Source organism: Rosa chinensis, chromosome 1 (assembly GCF_002994745.2).
Source record: "Rosa chinensis cultivar Old Blush chromosome 1, RchiOBHm-V2, whole genome shotgun sequence".
NCBI classification, from domain to species: Eukaryota; Viridiplantae; Streptophyta; class Magnoliopsida; order Rosales; family Rosaceae; genus Rosa; species Rosa chinensis.
This window is the reverse complement of record NC_037088.1, coordinates 47,941,883-47,957,828: the sequence shown is the minus strand read 5'-3', so window position 1 is coordinate 47,957,828 and position 15,946 is coordinate 47,941,883. Positions and strand designations below refer to the sequence as shown.

The window sequence follows — 15,946 nt, the reverse complement described above, 5'->3', positions numbered from 1 at the left end:
CCAAAAAATCAATAACCAATAACTCATCATTATGACTATTTAGAAGCATATGATTATGACTTAATGACCTCGGGCCCTCCCAGAAATTATGACACACATATTTGCACTCGTTCTTTCTAGTTGTGAAGCAAACATCACTCTGGAAGTTCTTGTTTGAAATTCTTCGAAGATCTAATCGAAAATCATTATTACATGAAAAATGTTCTTTAATAATTTTCATTTAATGGGCAAAAGACCAGTGATTTGGATTGGATTGGTGGAATGTTGCTAATAAAACATTGCCTTTGTTCGTTTCCTTTGTGACATATACAACTTGTCTGGTTGGGCGGGGTTGAATTTGTGAGGGTGGTTGTGTTTTCTTTAATTGGTTTAGGAGATTACGTTTCCATTAGATGATGTTATGATGCTATTATTAAGAATCTTTCAAACGCTAAGCTCTCCATTCTTGATTGTTAATTTAGTTTTTATGATTATGAAACTAGAAAGCTACCTCTTGATTTCATGAAACCTTAACTACCATTTAGGACCACCATTTTCCATAATATTCCACTTACCTATAGGCTATAGAAACCCATCTATTAAGAAAATCTCTTGTAATGCATAAAAATTGACCCCAAACAAATGAGAAATGGCAACAGCTATGTGAGATTTTTTTAGGAGAATGCGGTTATGGATGTTACAATAATTTAGAATCACACTCTAAATCAATTGATAATAAGTGAAGAGGTCCCTAGTGTTATATACTTCTATGTAAGGAGAGTGAAATTCACAATTTTTATTTTATAATTCACACTCTATGTTTTTTGTTTTTAGTATCTCAAATTTATCTTTTTATAAAGACAAAACTTTGAAAGTGTGATTTCTTTCTTAAAAAAAATGGAAGAGTGAGTGTGGATTGCAAATTTGTGAGTGTGAATTTAATTCTCCTTGTGTAACGTTTTATGTATGCTTTATATTCTCAATACTTGATTCCGGTACTTGCTATGTGGCCACTGCTTTATATTCTCAATACTTGATTCCGGCACATGCTATGTGGCCACTTTACATAGTAGCCAAGTTTCATACTCTAATCTAATATGTGATTAAGTTGAGTGTTGTGCAATTCCTTGAAGAAACTTTTGCTTTTGAAGGCATTGGGTTCTCAAAAGAAGGAGAGCATCCAATGCTTAAAGAGAGTCGTTAGAAGTGGAATATCCAGATCCCTAGGTTTGAAAGAAATAGCAAACCCATCAACATTCTAACAAAAATTGTGTCACAAGATTACAACATAGACTTAGTTTTCCTCGCAAGCTTGGTATATAATTATTGTTTGATAATTGAGTTCTCTTTTCATTGCCCTCCATGCATGTCTTCAATTTCCCTTTCAAAGCTAAGACACAGGCATAAACTATTTATATCCTTCTGAAATTAAGAGAATCGTTAAGAGTTGAGATTAGTATCCTTCTAAAATTATTGAAGTGCATGTGTCGTGAGGGCAATGGCGCCTTTATTTATTTTTTATTATTATTTTTTGTTTTTTGAGAATGATGGCGCCTTTAATCTGTGTTATGGTGAGTGTTAAAAGTAGGCGGATGAGGATGGAGTGATAAGAGAAGCTTTCTAATAATTTTCCATTCCTTAATGATTTAGTTCAAGTCGTCAAACGAGACGGCTACAACAGGACATGCACTGCTCTTTTATAAAGCTTATCCAAGAACAAGAGCTATTAAATGGGCACTAAAATTTAACCCCCCATCTATACTTGCCCTTCTCTAAAGTTTTTCGATTTATGGTTTATATAGGGTTCAACGATTACTATTCCATATAATAGAGACATGTACGATACACGAACATAGAAACTATACATAAGCATGCCTCTTACTAAAATATTAGTACTCCTAATTGTCTGTATAAACATCAACATCTCCTAACCTCTTGCTATATATATTAATATAGAACAATTAGCTTCAATCTATGTGAATTCCTATAGATGGAACTTTTAGGGTTAGCTAGGTGACATCATTTGGTAAGAGCTTTGCATTATAACCTCCAAATCAGATAAACACAAACGTAACAAACCAATTTGGCTGTTGGAATAGAATGATTATGGACCAATTTGATAATCCAATCTTAACCAATATTAACAATAAAAAATAAGCACATAAATAATTTGCAGATCGAATCGAACTTGTTACCCATATTTCCAACCAATTCAAGAAATAATTAAGTTGCACCAAAACAAAATTACATCTCTAAGCAACCATGATTTGGTGAAATAAAAACCCTATTCTTAATACATTTGAGCAAGACTAATGCATGACACGCCCATTGTCTCCATTTGCATGCAGAGCAAAGTAAGTGGGTTTGAAATGAGTGTGTTATAAGCTCATAATGAGTGTCATTGTGGTCCTTTCAATTCCACTCACTTTGTATTCTGAATATCTTTAAGGGCAAGCAAGACAAAAGCTGCTCCATTGTTTGCATCTCTATTCTATTTTTTGCTCGTGTCACTCTCTCTTCTCTGCCAGTGTGCATTTGACTCCCTTATGTATATGTATTGCACTTTTTATTTGTTAACGTGTGAGGGCAGGTCTGGAAGAGTCTTTGTAAATGTCAAAAGGGTTTTCATATAAGAATTGGCAAGTACAAACAAATTAAGACAGCTATTTAGGGTTAGTCATATTTCTAGCTAACTAATAAATGTCAAACTTGGAGTGCATGATGATGTATTGAAAGAGAAATTTTGTAGTAAATTACATTTTTCTTCATTAATTTCATTGTGTTACTTAGTCTAAAATATTATGAGTTATTTGTCACTTTTTCTGTAATATGACTTAGTTTTAAATTTATTATCAGTCTACTGACGTTGTCAATACACGTACTATCTTTTTTTCTCAATAACTTGGAATTCACTCTTTTTCATTAAAAAAAATACTTGAAATTCACTCTTTACTTTGCAATATGAAGTTCCGAAATGATTTGAAGATCTGATTTTTTTTTCTTTTTCAAATTTAATTACTCAAGTTCGAAGAAAAATATCAATATTAAAAAAATGCTTCATATATATAGAAAATTAGAAACAAACACCATGTGTTGTTCAAGACTCAGAAAACCATATATGTTAAATTCCATCACTATCTGCATTTGTACTTCAATGTATATAATTAACAATAGGTTTGGTGATAAACTTTCTCTTAGGGGTCCCTTTCAGTTGCATCACAAAGACACAGAGTAAGAACCTTGCTCTCTTTAAACAAATTAAAAAGCCAATTTCCAGCATATTCCAAAACTTAGGTATTGTCCTCAATAGGCAATTTTCATTAATAAAAGCCCTTATGAAACTTGTCTGCTTCTTGCCATTGTCATTGTTAAAAGGTCTTTGCCAGGCAAGTTTTTACCCACCCTCAACCTAAAGAAGATGATACAGTAAGAGATTAGCTAATAAAATCAGAACCATTTCAACCCTAAGTTATTGGTGTTCATTCACAACTGGCCACTTGATCATATTTTAGCTGCATAATCTTTAAGGTTCTACTTGTTTAATCAAAATTGCCCTACCAGACTCATAAGTTTCTATCTGATATAAAACATGGTGGTAGAGGTGAGGGAAGTTTGTCTCTTCTGGGCCTTCTGATTAGACAATGAAACCGATCAGCATTGAAGTTGGTAAAGGTTGTGTGTGACCCCCAACTGCTTCATTTCATGCAATTAGTAGGACCGTAGCCTGAACTGCCTAATTTGGTCTTTGATGCACAACTGCCCTCGTCACATGCAACCATGGACAAAACCTTTGGTATCTAAGAAATTTATGCATACATGCTCTTCCTATCTAGTCGAATTCATTTTTGTATATACATATGCATTTCCCATAAGAGTTACTTGTCCCGTATTTTGTTTATAGTCAAGGAGGTAGCTAGTAGTGAATCCAAGGTTTTCATACGACAGCACATAGATCACATAAATCCAAGATCTTAGCCCCGAATTTTGCAGCTAGGAATTACATATCATATTGCGTATCTTACATGGGTAATACGTTAGAAAGAGTCAGTTTGAAACAAGGCCTTTTAGTGAGAGATCCTTTTTTTGGTCTTTTGTAAGAATAGAGCATTAGACCAAATTTTCGATCATATTTTGTCATCTCAACCGTTTAGTTTTTAGGTCCTAATGTGTAGATCATTTCTGCAAATTTTCAGCCAAATTGATTATAGTTAGGGCATTCAAAATGGCTATTTAAGATTATAAATATGAACGGTTCAAGTCTGACAGATTTGGTTTGTCAATTGATTTAATCTAGTTTGATACCTTAACGATCACCGATTTAGCTGAAAATTTGCAGATATGATCTACACATTAGGATTTAAAACCTGAACAGTTGAGATGACGAAATGTGATCGAAAAGTTAGTCTAATGCCCCATCCCTAGAAAAGACTAAAAAATGAATCCCTTAGTGGAAGGGCCTCCAGTTTGAAAATTACAATTTAACACATTGGGAGAGAAACAGGTTTACCAAAAGACAACTCAGGCCTGTCAATGTAAAACATTATCAATAATATCGAAATTGTAGACCTATTTATTTTCTTCTAGGAGAAGAGTTAACTCTCGTTTTCCACCTCTTCTAATCCTTAGTGTCTGCGAGACCATGAGTTCTCACTACAACCACAAGCTATTCCTAAACACTTACAAATTAATTAGGAGGGGGTGTGCTTTGAATTCAAATTTCAGTCATCATTACTAGAGTAATGCTTGAGAACAGGACTATAATTGGGGTCAACTAAGAGTAATGGCATAATTAGTGTTCAATATATAATATCTACCCTTTAATTCAAAACAAAGGAAGGGCACGAAATGATCAACCACATTTTTTCATGACTCATGAGTACCCACCTACGACGGTTGGTAACAGGAGTTAAAACAAGCATTTCCATTTCGATCTAAACCAGGTACCAAAGTACAGTTGACAGTTAGGGCATGTGTTTCTCTGCATGCATCTAAATGAGGACGACGACTACACAAACCAAACCACTGAATCACTGACACTGTGATTGTTCTCGTGATCAGATTTACTATTATAAGCTAATTATATATTCTCTTAAAACAACGTTGTCTTTTTTCGTTTGTTTTTTCTTGGGAGCACTCCAGGTGATCAATTAATTTAGAACGGGTCCAATAACAGTTCGATGCTTGTGAAATTTCTCATTTAAAATGTGAGATCTTAAATGTGAATCTTCTTTTTCTCATCTTCAAACAAACAATAAAAAAAACGAGAATTTGTATATTTCAAAAAGAGATACAAATTCGTGCTTAATTACCTAAGTACGAATAATAGCTCACACCATTTGAAGGACGTTGTTAGTCTGCATGCTTAAGATTATTACGTTGTTACACATGGCACGGATTACCTGTTTTGTACACTATTTTGGATGATGTAACGCATTAGAATCCTCATAAACTTCTTAACAACTTAAAAAGCTCCATGAAATCCTAATTCCAATGATCAAATCCTCATTTTCGTCACATTCCGTCTTTTACCGATTAGAATGATGAAAAACTCGAAACATCACACACACAGTAATTCTCCATAAAAAATAAAATAAAGTTTGCTGGTTTCCATCGGCAACTTATTGACGTTTTTAACCCTATTCTCAAGAATCGTACACGTCAACAACTTGGTACACACATTTCCGCTACCGCCAGCACAGAAAGTGTAGAGAGAGAGAGAGAATGGAGGTTAGTGGTGACTTTGATGATGATGGTTGGAAATGGAACTACTGTTACAGAGTATGGTAAGGAAAAAATGGAGACAGAAGACAACACTTTTCTTTCATGCAAAGCCTCCTCCTCTCTCCAACTGGGGCCCCATCAAAACAAAATCAATCCCAACCCAACTGTCACGTACTCCTTCTTCTTCTTCTTATACTCTCTCACCCAACATCAACGACATTGTTAAAGCTTTTGTCTTTCACTCGCTTTTCTCACCACCATTGCTTCTTTGCTTCCTTCCCCCTCCACTTTTCTCAGTCTTTAATGGCTGCCCGTATGTGCCAGAATGTTTGGGACTTCTAGTGGGTCGGTGCTGGCTTCTCTTTTTAGCTGTCAAAACTAGATACCCACTACTAAAAGTCTTTCTTCCCCAGAGAATTTGATCTCTGAGAAAAGAGTGGTTTTTTTTATTTTATATTTTTCAGTGATTGATGGTTTGAGACTGAAAGAGAATTTTCCAAGAAAAATAAAAGCTTTGGCTTTTTTTGGGGTTTGAACTCTGCAGAGGTTGTTGGTTTTGGGTGTTTCAATGGGTTTGAGGGTGTTTGGTGCTGCATTGTATTGGGTTGAATTTTTCTCACTGGGTGAAGCATTGACCTTGTGAGAGAGATTTTTGAATTTTTTTTAAAAAAGCAGAGGTCCAAGCTAGCGCATGCTTGAGTTGTCTGAATTATCAATTCCATCGTGCAGAACTCATGACTTGTGGATCGAATTTGAGAAAAGAGATTTGGGTTTCTGTGTTTCTCAAGCTTGTGATCAAATCCCCACATCATTGCTGCGTTTTGGTCACTGAAGTTTGAGGGTGAAGTTTCAGCCTTTGACCCTTTTTGCGATCATAATAGCTGAGGAGGCATAATCATCTTGGTTGGTCTTTTTTTCTGTGAAGGAAGACCAAATTGCAAGAATTTTCGAGCCTTTTGTGGAGAATATTGAGGTGCCGTTTAAGGCTTTTTTGAGTATCAAAAGAAGGCTTTGATTCCTTGCCATCCGGATAAAGTTTTGGTTCCTTCAGCCTCACTCTGTTATAAGACTTGAGGGGTTGGGATTGGAATCTGCTGACCTCTGCAACTGACTTTTGCAGCTGCTTTGTTATCTATTCTCTGCTGTATTGAACTCAAGGCTCTGAAGTTTGAGGTAATCTGTTCGTGCATGTCATTATCATCACTGCTATTTTCATCCGTTATTTTTATCTTATATTTCTAGTACTAATTAGCTTACCAAATCCGGATGATTTTTTCTCTGGAGTTGAATTTTGCTGCCATTTGAGTCAAATAAGAGTCATGTTTCTATCTATGGACTAATTTCAATAATCTCCATAACGCTCACCTTTTCCACATTACTATTTGGATATGCATTTCTTTATCGGTCGAGTTTTTGGGTGTGAGAACAAGAAGCAAGAAAACTGAAGTCCTCGGTTTTATCTTTGAAAGGCTTTTATTGATCTCTCATTTTCTGTCTTTGGTTTTTCAATCAGCCAGTTATTGACAGATTTTGGATGAAAAAGACCATATAAAATTATTCCTGATGGCAAAGAAGTCCCAGAGACGCTCTGTGCGGTATGAGAAAGACCAGTTAGGCTGTATGTGGGGTTTGATTAACATCTTTGATTTTCGGCACGGCCGCCCCACCTGGAAGCTGATCTCTGATAGGAGGCATGGAAGCAAGCAAGCTTTTGGTAAGAACACTGAACTCTTTTAATTGGAAGCCAGCGTTTTCGGCTATCTGTTGCCTGATTTCTTCAGGCTGAAATGAGTTCTGTGGTCTTTGGTGATTTTGCAGACATGGACACATGGTGTCCTAGCTAACATTTTTATCTGAATGAGTTTTTCTTTACTCTGACTTATAATTGGGGATTGGTTTTTAGTTGCATTCAGCTCATCAAAAAGGACAATTTTCCATACTGGTTAAATTTATTTACTTTTCTGTGCTATTTGTTCACCAATTTCTTCAGGCTGAAATGAGCTAGCTCACTGGATTTGGGGGTATTTTGTAGATAAGGTGTCGCAGTCAGCGTTTTTATCTATTAGTTTTTCTTACTCTGACTTACAATTAGAGAGTGATCTCAAGTAAAACTGCTTTCAAATCATCGAAAGGGCAATATTTCAGATTTTTGTTAAATTTATATTTTCTCTTGTGCTATTTGTTGCCCAATTCCTTCTGGCTGAAATGAATTCAGTGGTAATTTTGTTTGGGGGCATTTTATAGACCCATAGTCAACTCTTTATCTGAATGACTTTTCTCACTCTGACTTATAATTAGGTATTAATATTTAGTAAATTTGTCTTTCAATTCATTAAAAGGAAATATTCCACATTGTTTCTGAATCTTACTTCCTTTGTGCAGGTACTGGGTCTCCAAGGAACAGGTTCGGGGTGTTGAGTGGTTTGGATGAGAACTTTCAAGGCACCCTTGTAAGTTTGATCAAGTTATAAGTTATGAGCAAATCCAACTGAACTTGTATCTGAAATTTCAAAGCCAGTTTCTGTGACAAGGGAGTTTAGCACTAGCACATAAGAGAATGTATCTATTCACTAATTGACTGATGATATAACTAATTAATGGATTCTTACTAATTGACTGATCATATAACTAATGGATTCTTACTAAACTGTTTCAGGAGAGCGATGTGGACGCAACAGTAACGGTGGCAGGCGATGAATGTAAGCCTAGTGTGAAGAAACTTATGGAAGAAGAAATGTCCAGTGAGCAGGACATGAGGAAAGAGATCAGCACTGATGTGGTGAGTAACCAGACTGATGCAAGCCATACCAGAAAGGATCAAAAAAGAACAAAGAAGACTCGTAAGAAAAGCCGGGACATGGACACCTATGATTTGAATGGTTCTGAGACTTTGGAGCCTGGATGCTCATGTAATCAGAAACAAGAGCATAAATCTAGAAGTAACCGTGGCATAGATGAGATAATGGAAGAGGTATGCTGCCAGATCCATCAAAAGTATATAAATAGTGTGAATCATGATCTGAATGGTGAGACTCCTGTCAGATCAAACTACAAGCATTCTGATTTTGAAGAGAAATTATGTGTGACAATCAAGGAGTTCATGAATCAGAAGTTTACTGATGGGAAGCATCTCACAGAAGATCAGAAAATCCAGCACTTTAGAGAACTAATGGATGCACTTGAGACCTTAAGTTCAGATGAGGAATTGTTTCTGAAACTCTTACAAGATCCAAACTCACTGCTGGCAAAGTATGTCTTGAACTTGCAGGATTCTCAAATAGAGAAAGATAAAGAATCCAAGGCTGTTGCAGAGTCCAACTCGACAGGGAAACTTGAGGATTCAAAACAACCTGAGGAGCTTGTCATCCGTAAACAGCGAAAATTTTTCAGGAGAAAGAGCAAGCCTCAAGAAAGAGACCCAGCTGAGGGCAATGAGAATTTTGAAGCTTCAAAGAGAATTGTCATTTTGAAGCCTGGGCCTACAGTTTTACGGGATTCTGAAACTGAAAGTAACAAGATCCCAGAGTCCCATTATATAGTAAGAAGTAAAGGGCCAAATGAAAAAATTGGCTCTCACTTTTTTCTTTCTGAAATAAAGAGGAAACTGAAGAATGCTATGGGAAAGCAACAGCATGGGGAATCTGCTATTGGAAATTCAAACAGATTGCCCTATGGGCATCAAAGTGTGGAAGATGGTGACAGAGGAATTGTTAAGGAAAAGTTTGGAAGTTCTCCTAGTAAAGATCACTTCTACATGGAAAGAATTGCTAAACCTTCTGGTGCTATCAAGAAAGCAGACAAGAGTGGCAAATTGAAAGAATCTGAAATGAATATGAAACATGAAGATCCAGGTATTCCTAATCAAAGGGTATCTAACATCTACATTGAAGCCAAGAAACATCTCTCTGAGATGCTGAGCAATGGAGATGCAAGTGTAGATTTTGTGGGACAACATTTTCCCAAAACCTTGGGAAGGATTCTCTCTCTTCCTGAGTATAATGTGTCTCCTAGGGGCAGTCCCGGAAGGGACTCGGAGCTTGGGTTTGTTACTGCACAAATGAGATTATCTCCTCGCGACAGAGTTTGGAAGGCCAATGAGAATGCAGGGTCTCCTAAGCAAGATAAAAATGTCAGTCCTCTAGGTCAAGTAGCACAAAACTTAGAGAACAGGCTATCTGTTTCTGACAACAACACTGACTGTGAAGCACAGCCTCCTAATTCCCTACCACGCACCTCAGTTGATTTGAAGGACAACTGTTCTCCTAGTGAAGCAGAAGAAACCCATGTCACGATTAAAGACAAGATGAATCCTGAAGGTATTGATTTCTTGGCTGTTTGATAAACGGTGACAAAATTCCTGTGCTTGCTTGGAACTTATTTGATAATTAGGATTTTAAAAATCAAAATTGCAGGTGATATGGAGATTGCAAAAGAGATTGAAATTGTAGCTGAGGAAGAAGAGAGTGTACTGGATGCTCCTTCTGAACCGAGTGGCGATGAGATTGAAATTGTGGATGACCAAAGTGGCAATGAGATTGAAATTGTGGATGATAAAAGATATTCAGAATGCTGGCAACGGGTAATTATAAAAGTTATTTAATTTAAGGAAACAAAAACCAAAAGAACCACAAATATATTGTTTCAAGACTAGTTCTAATTTGAAAATCAACATAGATATCAAGTGATAAATTCCCTTTATGTCGAAGCCTTGGTCTGATGAATTAAATATATACATATGTAATTATGTATATATGTTATTTGTCACTTGTCTAATCATGATTGTCTTCCAGGATTCTTATGAAGAGAGTCCAGGGCCATCTGCTTCATTAGCATCCCCATCCAGCTCTCCAACCACCAAATATGTTGAAGGTATGGACATTGCCATTGGCATACCAGAGCGGCCAAGTCCTGTTTCAGTTCTTGATTCACTATTCTCAGAGGATGAGATCAGCCCTTCAAAAAGCATTTCTCAATCTGGTACAGATTCATAACAAGAGACTTATTAACTTAAGAGTCCTATTGTTATTATAATATATGCATCTAATGTTAACTCATTCATTAATTTGCAGTAGAGCTACCTATACAACCCCTACGGATCATATTTGAAGATCATGACTCTTCAGCCATAGATGAAGCTAACAATGCAAAAACTTGTACAGAAGACAAGGAACTAATATCAGATTTTGTAAAAGCAGTTATGCAAGCCTCCGGCTTCAACTGGGATGACTTCTGCATGAAGTGGCTTTCTTCAGACCAACTTATTGAACCATCATTGTGTGATGATGTAGAATTTTGTCCTAACCCGCTTTGCTATGACCAGAAGCTCCTTTTTGACTGTATCAATGAAGTTCTAGTGGAGGTTTGTGGGCGTTACTATGGTTGCTTCCCTTGGGTATCATCGGTGAAACCTATAAGGCCAGTGCCGGATATGAAGACTGCTATACATGAGGTTTGGGTAGAAGTACACTGGCATCTCAGTCCGCTTCCATTGCCTCATACTTTGGACCAGATAGTGACAAAGGACTTGTCAAGAACCGGAGCGTGGATGGACCTTCGATTTGATACTGAAACCATTGGTGTTGACATGGGTGAAGCCATTCTCCAAGACTTGATCGAAGAAATCATATTAAGCTATGCCGATGAAAGTCCCAAAAGTGAAGATGCTATAGTCTCTGATGAATTAAAGCTAACAGAGAGCATTCTCAACCTGTAAATTACAACACACTTCTTCATGTTCATACCAGCACCAACCCACACCGCCTTGTCGAGGTGGTTGAAGGCAAAGCCATTCTTTGGGCTTCAAGGGAATGAGAAGCAGCATGTCAACTATTAAGAGGAAGTCTTCATCAGCTTTCTGGAGTATCCTGGATCCATATGACAGGGCTTTGTAACTTTGTAAACTGAAATCATGTAGATAGTATAGAATATGCCCCATTGCTAAAGGAGCATCCCGGGCAGCAGGCATCAGATGAAACATCCCTGATGGTTGGGGATCAGATATCAAGTTTGCAAAGTCTCCTTGCAAGAACTCAGATGCTTCAATGTTGAGGCGGTAATGTAGAGTTGTGCTTCTAAATGTAGATTCCTAATTCCTGTAGAGGTAGGAGCGTGTTTTAGTCGAGGGTGTGTTCATCTTTTGGCTTGATTGCAGTCATTCCTAACTAGTGTTATCTTGTTCTTTTCCTTTTTGCTTTCCCTTTGTTTTTGCTGTTGTACTTGCAAAGGTTGTGAGTATACAAGTTGTGAGTTGCAAATCCTGTGACTGACTGGTTGTAAATACAAAAGAAAAATAATGCAAGTTCATGCCATGTTTATTATATGCAATGAACAAGCTGTGACTTTGGAATAGTAAACTCTATTTTATACTAATATGAAATATTGTTTCACTGACTTTCAATCAATCTGCTTCTTCGATCATTAGATAAAATTACTTAGAAAATTGAGTCACCGCAAACAGTATTATTAATCAGGAATTCTACCTCTTCCTTGCTTGAACAAACAACTAGATCGATGGAAACAAAAGTTAACATTTCTCGTGAATATTTTTCATTAACTTAATCGTCAAGTCTACAACAAAAGTTTTATCAGCTACAACAAGAACAGGACCAAAGTCCAAAGCTTTTCACTTTCAAAAAGATTGACATAGCTAGTCTCTCATGGTGTGATACTCATTTTCTCCTTTTCTTTTTCCCTAAAGGTGGGCTCAGTGGATTAGCTGCTCTCTTTTTCTTCTCAAACGCACGGGTTCTGCTGTCTTCATTATCTTCATCGTCATCATCACCATCTGCAGCAGCTGGTGCTAACTCCTCTGCAATTTTGGCAGCTTTTCTCTTTTGAGCATTCAACTTGTAATATAACTTTCTTTCAAGGGGATCATCTGAAGGCACAAATGTGGATGCACGGGGAACTTTAGCACCTAGTCCAAGCCTGCAAAAAAATATTGTGTTCTACAGAAATCAGCCACGACCCAATAAACCAACAAAGACCATCTAAATATAAATTATACACTCTTAAAACCCAATATAACACAACTGAACTCACCTAGCAGGTCGACTCTGTGTCTCAAAAGACTCATCTTCTGCTGGCAGTTTACTCATGTTACTCACCCATTTTTCGGCCTGCACATTAGTGGGTGTTCATTCACAAAGTTAGATTTTGAACATCACTGATTAAGCCAACGTCACCGTGGTGGAGAAATACTATACTTGGACACCACTGTGTGTACCAGTCATAAAAATCATCTACCACATCAATATAACACCATTAGCACCATAAATGCTGTTCAAATGCAACTTATGACAGCACAAAGTGATGGCTCTTTATCTGCATTATTAACCTCACAAGCTTTTTCAAGGCTCAACGTGTCGCATTACAATCCTGTTCAAGCACACCTCGGTGAGGCTTCATACATCATGTTAAACTGAACATCCAGCACCACATATTCAAAGCCGATTCTTTCGAAACAAAACTTATCCTTCAAGCTCATTCACTTTGCACAAGATTCAAACAAGCAAAACACACACACACACACACAACTCCTCCGAGAACAATATCTCTTCATATCGAAACCAATTCTTTTAAAACATAACTTCTCTTTCAAGCTCATTCAAATTTGCACAAGACTCAAGCAAGCAAAACACACACAACTCTCTTCAAGATACTATGTTTTCATATCATCAAATCTCAAAATGAAATTCATTGTTCTAGTTCACATAGACCACAGAGCTCAGTCAGCTCACTGCCATAAAGCAGTTTATAGTTGACAGCAAAATGAGGGAAAATCATCATACCAAAGCCAAAGCTTTATTCAATTTAACAATTTGAGGAGGACCCTTCTTCTCCTTCTTCGTCTCGGTTGTGTTGGAGCTCATTGAATCTTCCTACAGCAGATAGCACACCCAAAATTAGCACATGAACAACGCCAAGAGTTTTTGATTAATCATCTGACGACAGATCGAAAGAAATTCGGAGACCCAAATAATGAAATCGAAAACCAGAAGCGCAATAAATTGAAGCAGGAAATAAAGCTAGGGTTTTGAACAATTACCAGAGAAGTGAGCTATGCCGAAATAGCTGGGTTTTGGGTCGCCAGAACTGAAAATTGAAGCCTCACTCGTTCGTTCGGTCTTTTACCAAAATATTATTATTATTTTTATTTTTTTTTGAATTAAGGAAATAATATATTCATCACAAGTTAGAATAGACTGTTTTTTTTTTTATCGAAGAAAATAAAGTTTGTATTAGATGTGTCAAATGATACACCATAATACAAGAGGTACAAAAGACCCCAGCAAATAAAGAGGTACAATAAACCCCAGCAAATAGAGGCGCGTAGGCCCAGCAAATTAGGCACATAGGCCCAGCAAAACATTATTAAAGCCTCTAATAGGCTTGGCCCAAATACAATTTGAAAGCCCAAACTTGAAAATGAAAAACCCTAGTACACATGCTAATAGCCACCAAGGGAAAAACAGCTCCATCCCAAGGATACCACCGCTGCCACCTCCTTGTCCAAGCTTGAAGAGTATTAGCCACCAAAGCACCATCTTGCTTCCTTCTACACCGGTTGGGACACAACACACAGGGCTCACATATGCCCAAGAAACACCAAGTAACCTAGCAGAGTGTGATTGCGAAAATCCATCCACTCACTGTTTGGGAGCGAAAATACACCAACGGGTGTAAGTTCGTTTAAAGGTGGTGGAGAACGAAGCAAATCCGGAAGCACTAGCAACAAATGCCATCCAAAGAGGACATGGACAATTTCGAGGGTAGATCTGGACTAGAGGAGTAGAAAATCGATGACAAAAGGCCATACTTGGGTTGTAGGGATGGAGAATGTAAGGGTTGCAGATGGGGTGAAGGGTGTGAAGATGAGAGCTGTTCTCATTAACATAAAGCCAATAAGAGCAGAAAGGTGTGGAGAGGTTGAGAAATGGTAGATGGGTGAAGTAGGTGGAGAAGAGAGAGGAACCAGAAGGTGATTGAAGGGGTGAACGGGATGGACGGGGTGGACAAGAGTGTGCTCCCCCGACTCTCAAGCCGTAGATCCGGATCTGGTTGGAGCTAGATATCGGCAAGAGAGAAGGGGGAGGAAGGTTTCAGATCTACTTTCTCTCACTAGTTTCTAGAGAGAAGGCAGAGCGAAAAGAGAGAAGGGGGAGGACACTTGCGCTGTCATTTAAGGACATACATAGACAAGAAATAGACATATTCATTGTACACTCAATGATTCAAATATGTAGAGATAGCGAAAACTAGGCCTGGGATCGGTTCGGATCCTGTTAAAATTGCAAGGAACCGTTGCCGAAACTGCTGCTAGGAAATCGGTTCGGGTTTGAGGTGAAAATTCCCAGAACCGCTGTATAACCGAACCGAGTTCAATCGGTTCGGTTGTTGCCATTTTCCGGTTCCATCTGTTCGCGTCTCTAAGAGGCCAAGAATCGAGTCAATTGACGGTGGAGATGAGTCGTCGGCGGCGGCGACGTTGTCTATATCTCGGAAGCATCAATACAACATTGTGGGAGAGTGTGATGACATAGCCATGTCGATTTGAGAGAGGAAGAGAAGGAGGGAGGGAGGGAGGGAGGGAGAGAGAGATAAAGGCAGAGAGTGTTTTGGAGAGAAGAAGAAGAGAGAACTGAAATGGGTGAGAGATCGTATAAGTGAGGGATACTGAGATGGGTTTGAGGGTTTAATTTAGGGATGAAGAATTGATCGGGGCTTCTGGGTATGAAAGATGAGTTTGAGTTGGGATGAGAGAGTTTATCTCCTGTGGCCTAGCTTATTTTAGAGAAGTAAGCTCAGTTAAAGGACTAATCACAGAACGACACATGATGAGTTTGAGATGGGATGAGAGGGTTAATCTCATGTGGCCTAGCTTATTTTGCAGAAATAAGCTCAGTCAAAGGACTAATTACATAATGACACATGTAATTCGGTTCCCAGAAATTGTAAAACACAAGCACCGGAACCGAACCGGTGATGCAACATGAAGAACCGAACCGTAAAATAGTGATGTCAAATTGTTTGAGAACCGAACCGAACCGGGTTTTTCGGTCTGGTTCCGTGTGGATCCGCCGGTTTTTCGGTCCTAAGTCCCAGGCCTAGCGAAAACCCTCCTTTGGTACTACTCCAAAGGCGCTAGAGATACATAAAGTGCACATCGATGCTTAACTTTCTAAATACAATGAATTTATTGTAATTAGACAAAATCTAAAAACATAGGGATGGGCTTGGGGCAAAC

The 15,946-nt window shown here is 37.9% G+C and overlaps 2 protein-coding genes across 5 annotated transcripts; one reads left to right on the top strand and one right to left on the bottom strand.

Annotated features, from left to right (window-relative positions):
- Positions 1-5,820: 5,820 nt before the first annotated feature.
- Positions 5,821-12,053, top strand: LOC112181567. Of its 3 annotated transcripts, XM_040516481.1 has the most exons (8): positions 5,828-6,541; positions 6,626-6,873; positions 7,218-7,414; positions 8,083-8,150; positions 8,357-10,016; positions 10,113-10,279; positions 10,491-10,677; positions 10,770-12,053. In XM_040516481.1, exons 3-8 carry the CDS (start codon positions 7,264-7,266, stop codon positions 11,411-11,413), a joined length of 2,877 nt encoding a protein of 958 aa, XP_040372415.1. In that variant the 5' UTR covers positions 5,828-6,541; positions 6,626-6,873; positions 7,218-7,263; the 3' UTR covers positions 11,414-12,053. The 3 variants fall into 3 exon arrangements, with proteins under 3 accessions (XP_040372416.1, XP_040372415.1, XP_024175717.1); XM_040516482.1 differs by having other exon boundaries at positions 5,821-6,873; positions 10,773-12,053; XM_024319949.2 differs by having other exon boundaries at positions 5,828-6,873; positions 7,214-7,414.
- Positions 12,054-12,213: 160 nt separating this feature from the next.
- On the bottom strand, positions 12,214-13,854 carry LOC112181566 (uncharacterized protein PB1E7.01c). Of its 2 annotated transcripts, none has more exons than XM_024319946.2 (4): positions 13,748-13,854; positions 13,491-13,580; positions 12,742-12,818; positions 12,214-12,627 (listed from the first exon to the last, which is right to left on the bottom strand). In XM_024319946.2, exons 2-4 carry the CDS (start codon positions 13,569-13,571, stop codon positions 12,369-12,371), a joined length of 417 nt encoding a protein of 138 aa, XP_024175714.1. In that variant the 5' UTR covers positions 13,572-13,580; positions 13,748-13,854; the 3' UTR covers positions 12,214-12,368. The 2 variants fall into 2 exon arrangements, with proteins under 2 accessions (XP_024175714.1, XP_024175715.1); XM_024319947.2 differs by having other exon boundaries at positions 13,491-13,576; positions 13,748-13,826.
- Positions 13,855-15,946: the final 2,092 nt, after the last annotated feature.

Coding starts and splice junctions, on each gene's coding strand:
- LOC112181567 (XM_040516481.1), top strand. CDS start 7,264: ATGGCAAAGAAGTCCCAGAGACGCTCTGTGCGGTATGAGAAAGACCAG. Junction 7,415..8,082: donor TGGAAGCAAGCAAGCTTTTG/GTAAGAACACTG, acceptor TCCTTTGTGCAG/GTACTGGGTCTCCAAGGAAC. Junction 10,280..10,490: donor ATTCAGAATGCTGGCAACGG/GTAATTATAAAA, acceptor ATTGTCTTCCAG/GATTCTTATGAAGAGAGTCC.
- LOC112181566 (XM_024319946.2), bottom strand. CDS start 13,571: ATGAGCTCCAACACAACCGAGACGAAGAAGGAGAAGAAGGGTCCTCCT. Junction 12,819..13,490: donor TGAATAAAGCTTTGGCTTTG/GTATGATGATTT, acceptor ACTAATGTGCAG/GCCGAAAAATGGGTGAGTAA. Junction 12,628..12,741: donor ACACAGAGTCGACCTGCTAG/GTGAGTTCAGTT, acceptor ATTTTTTTGCAG/GCTTGGACTAGGTGCTAAAG.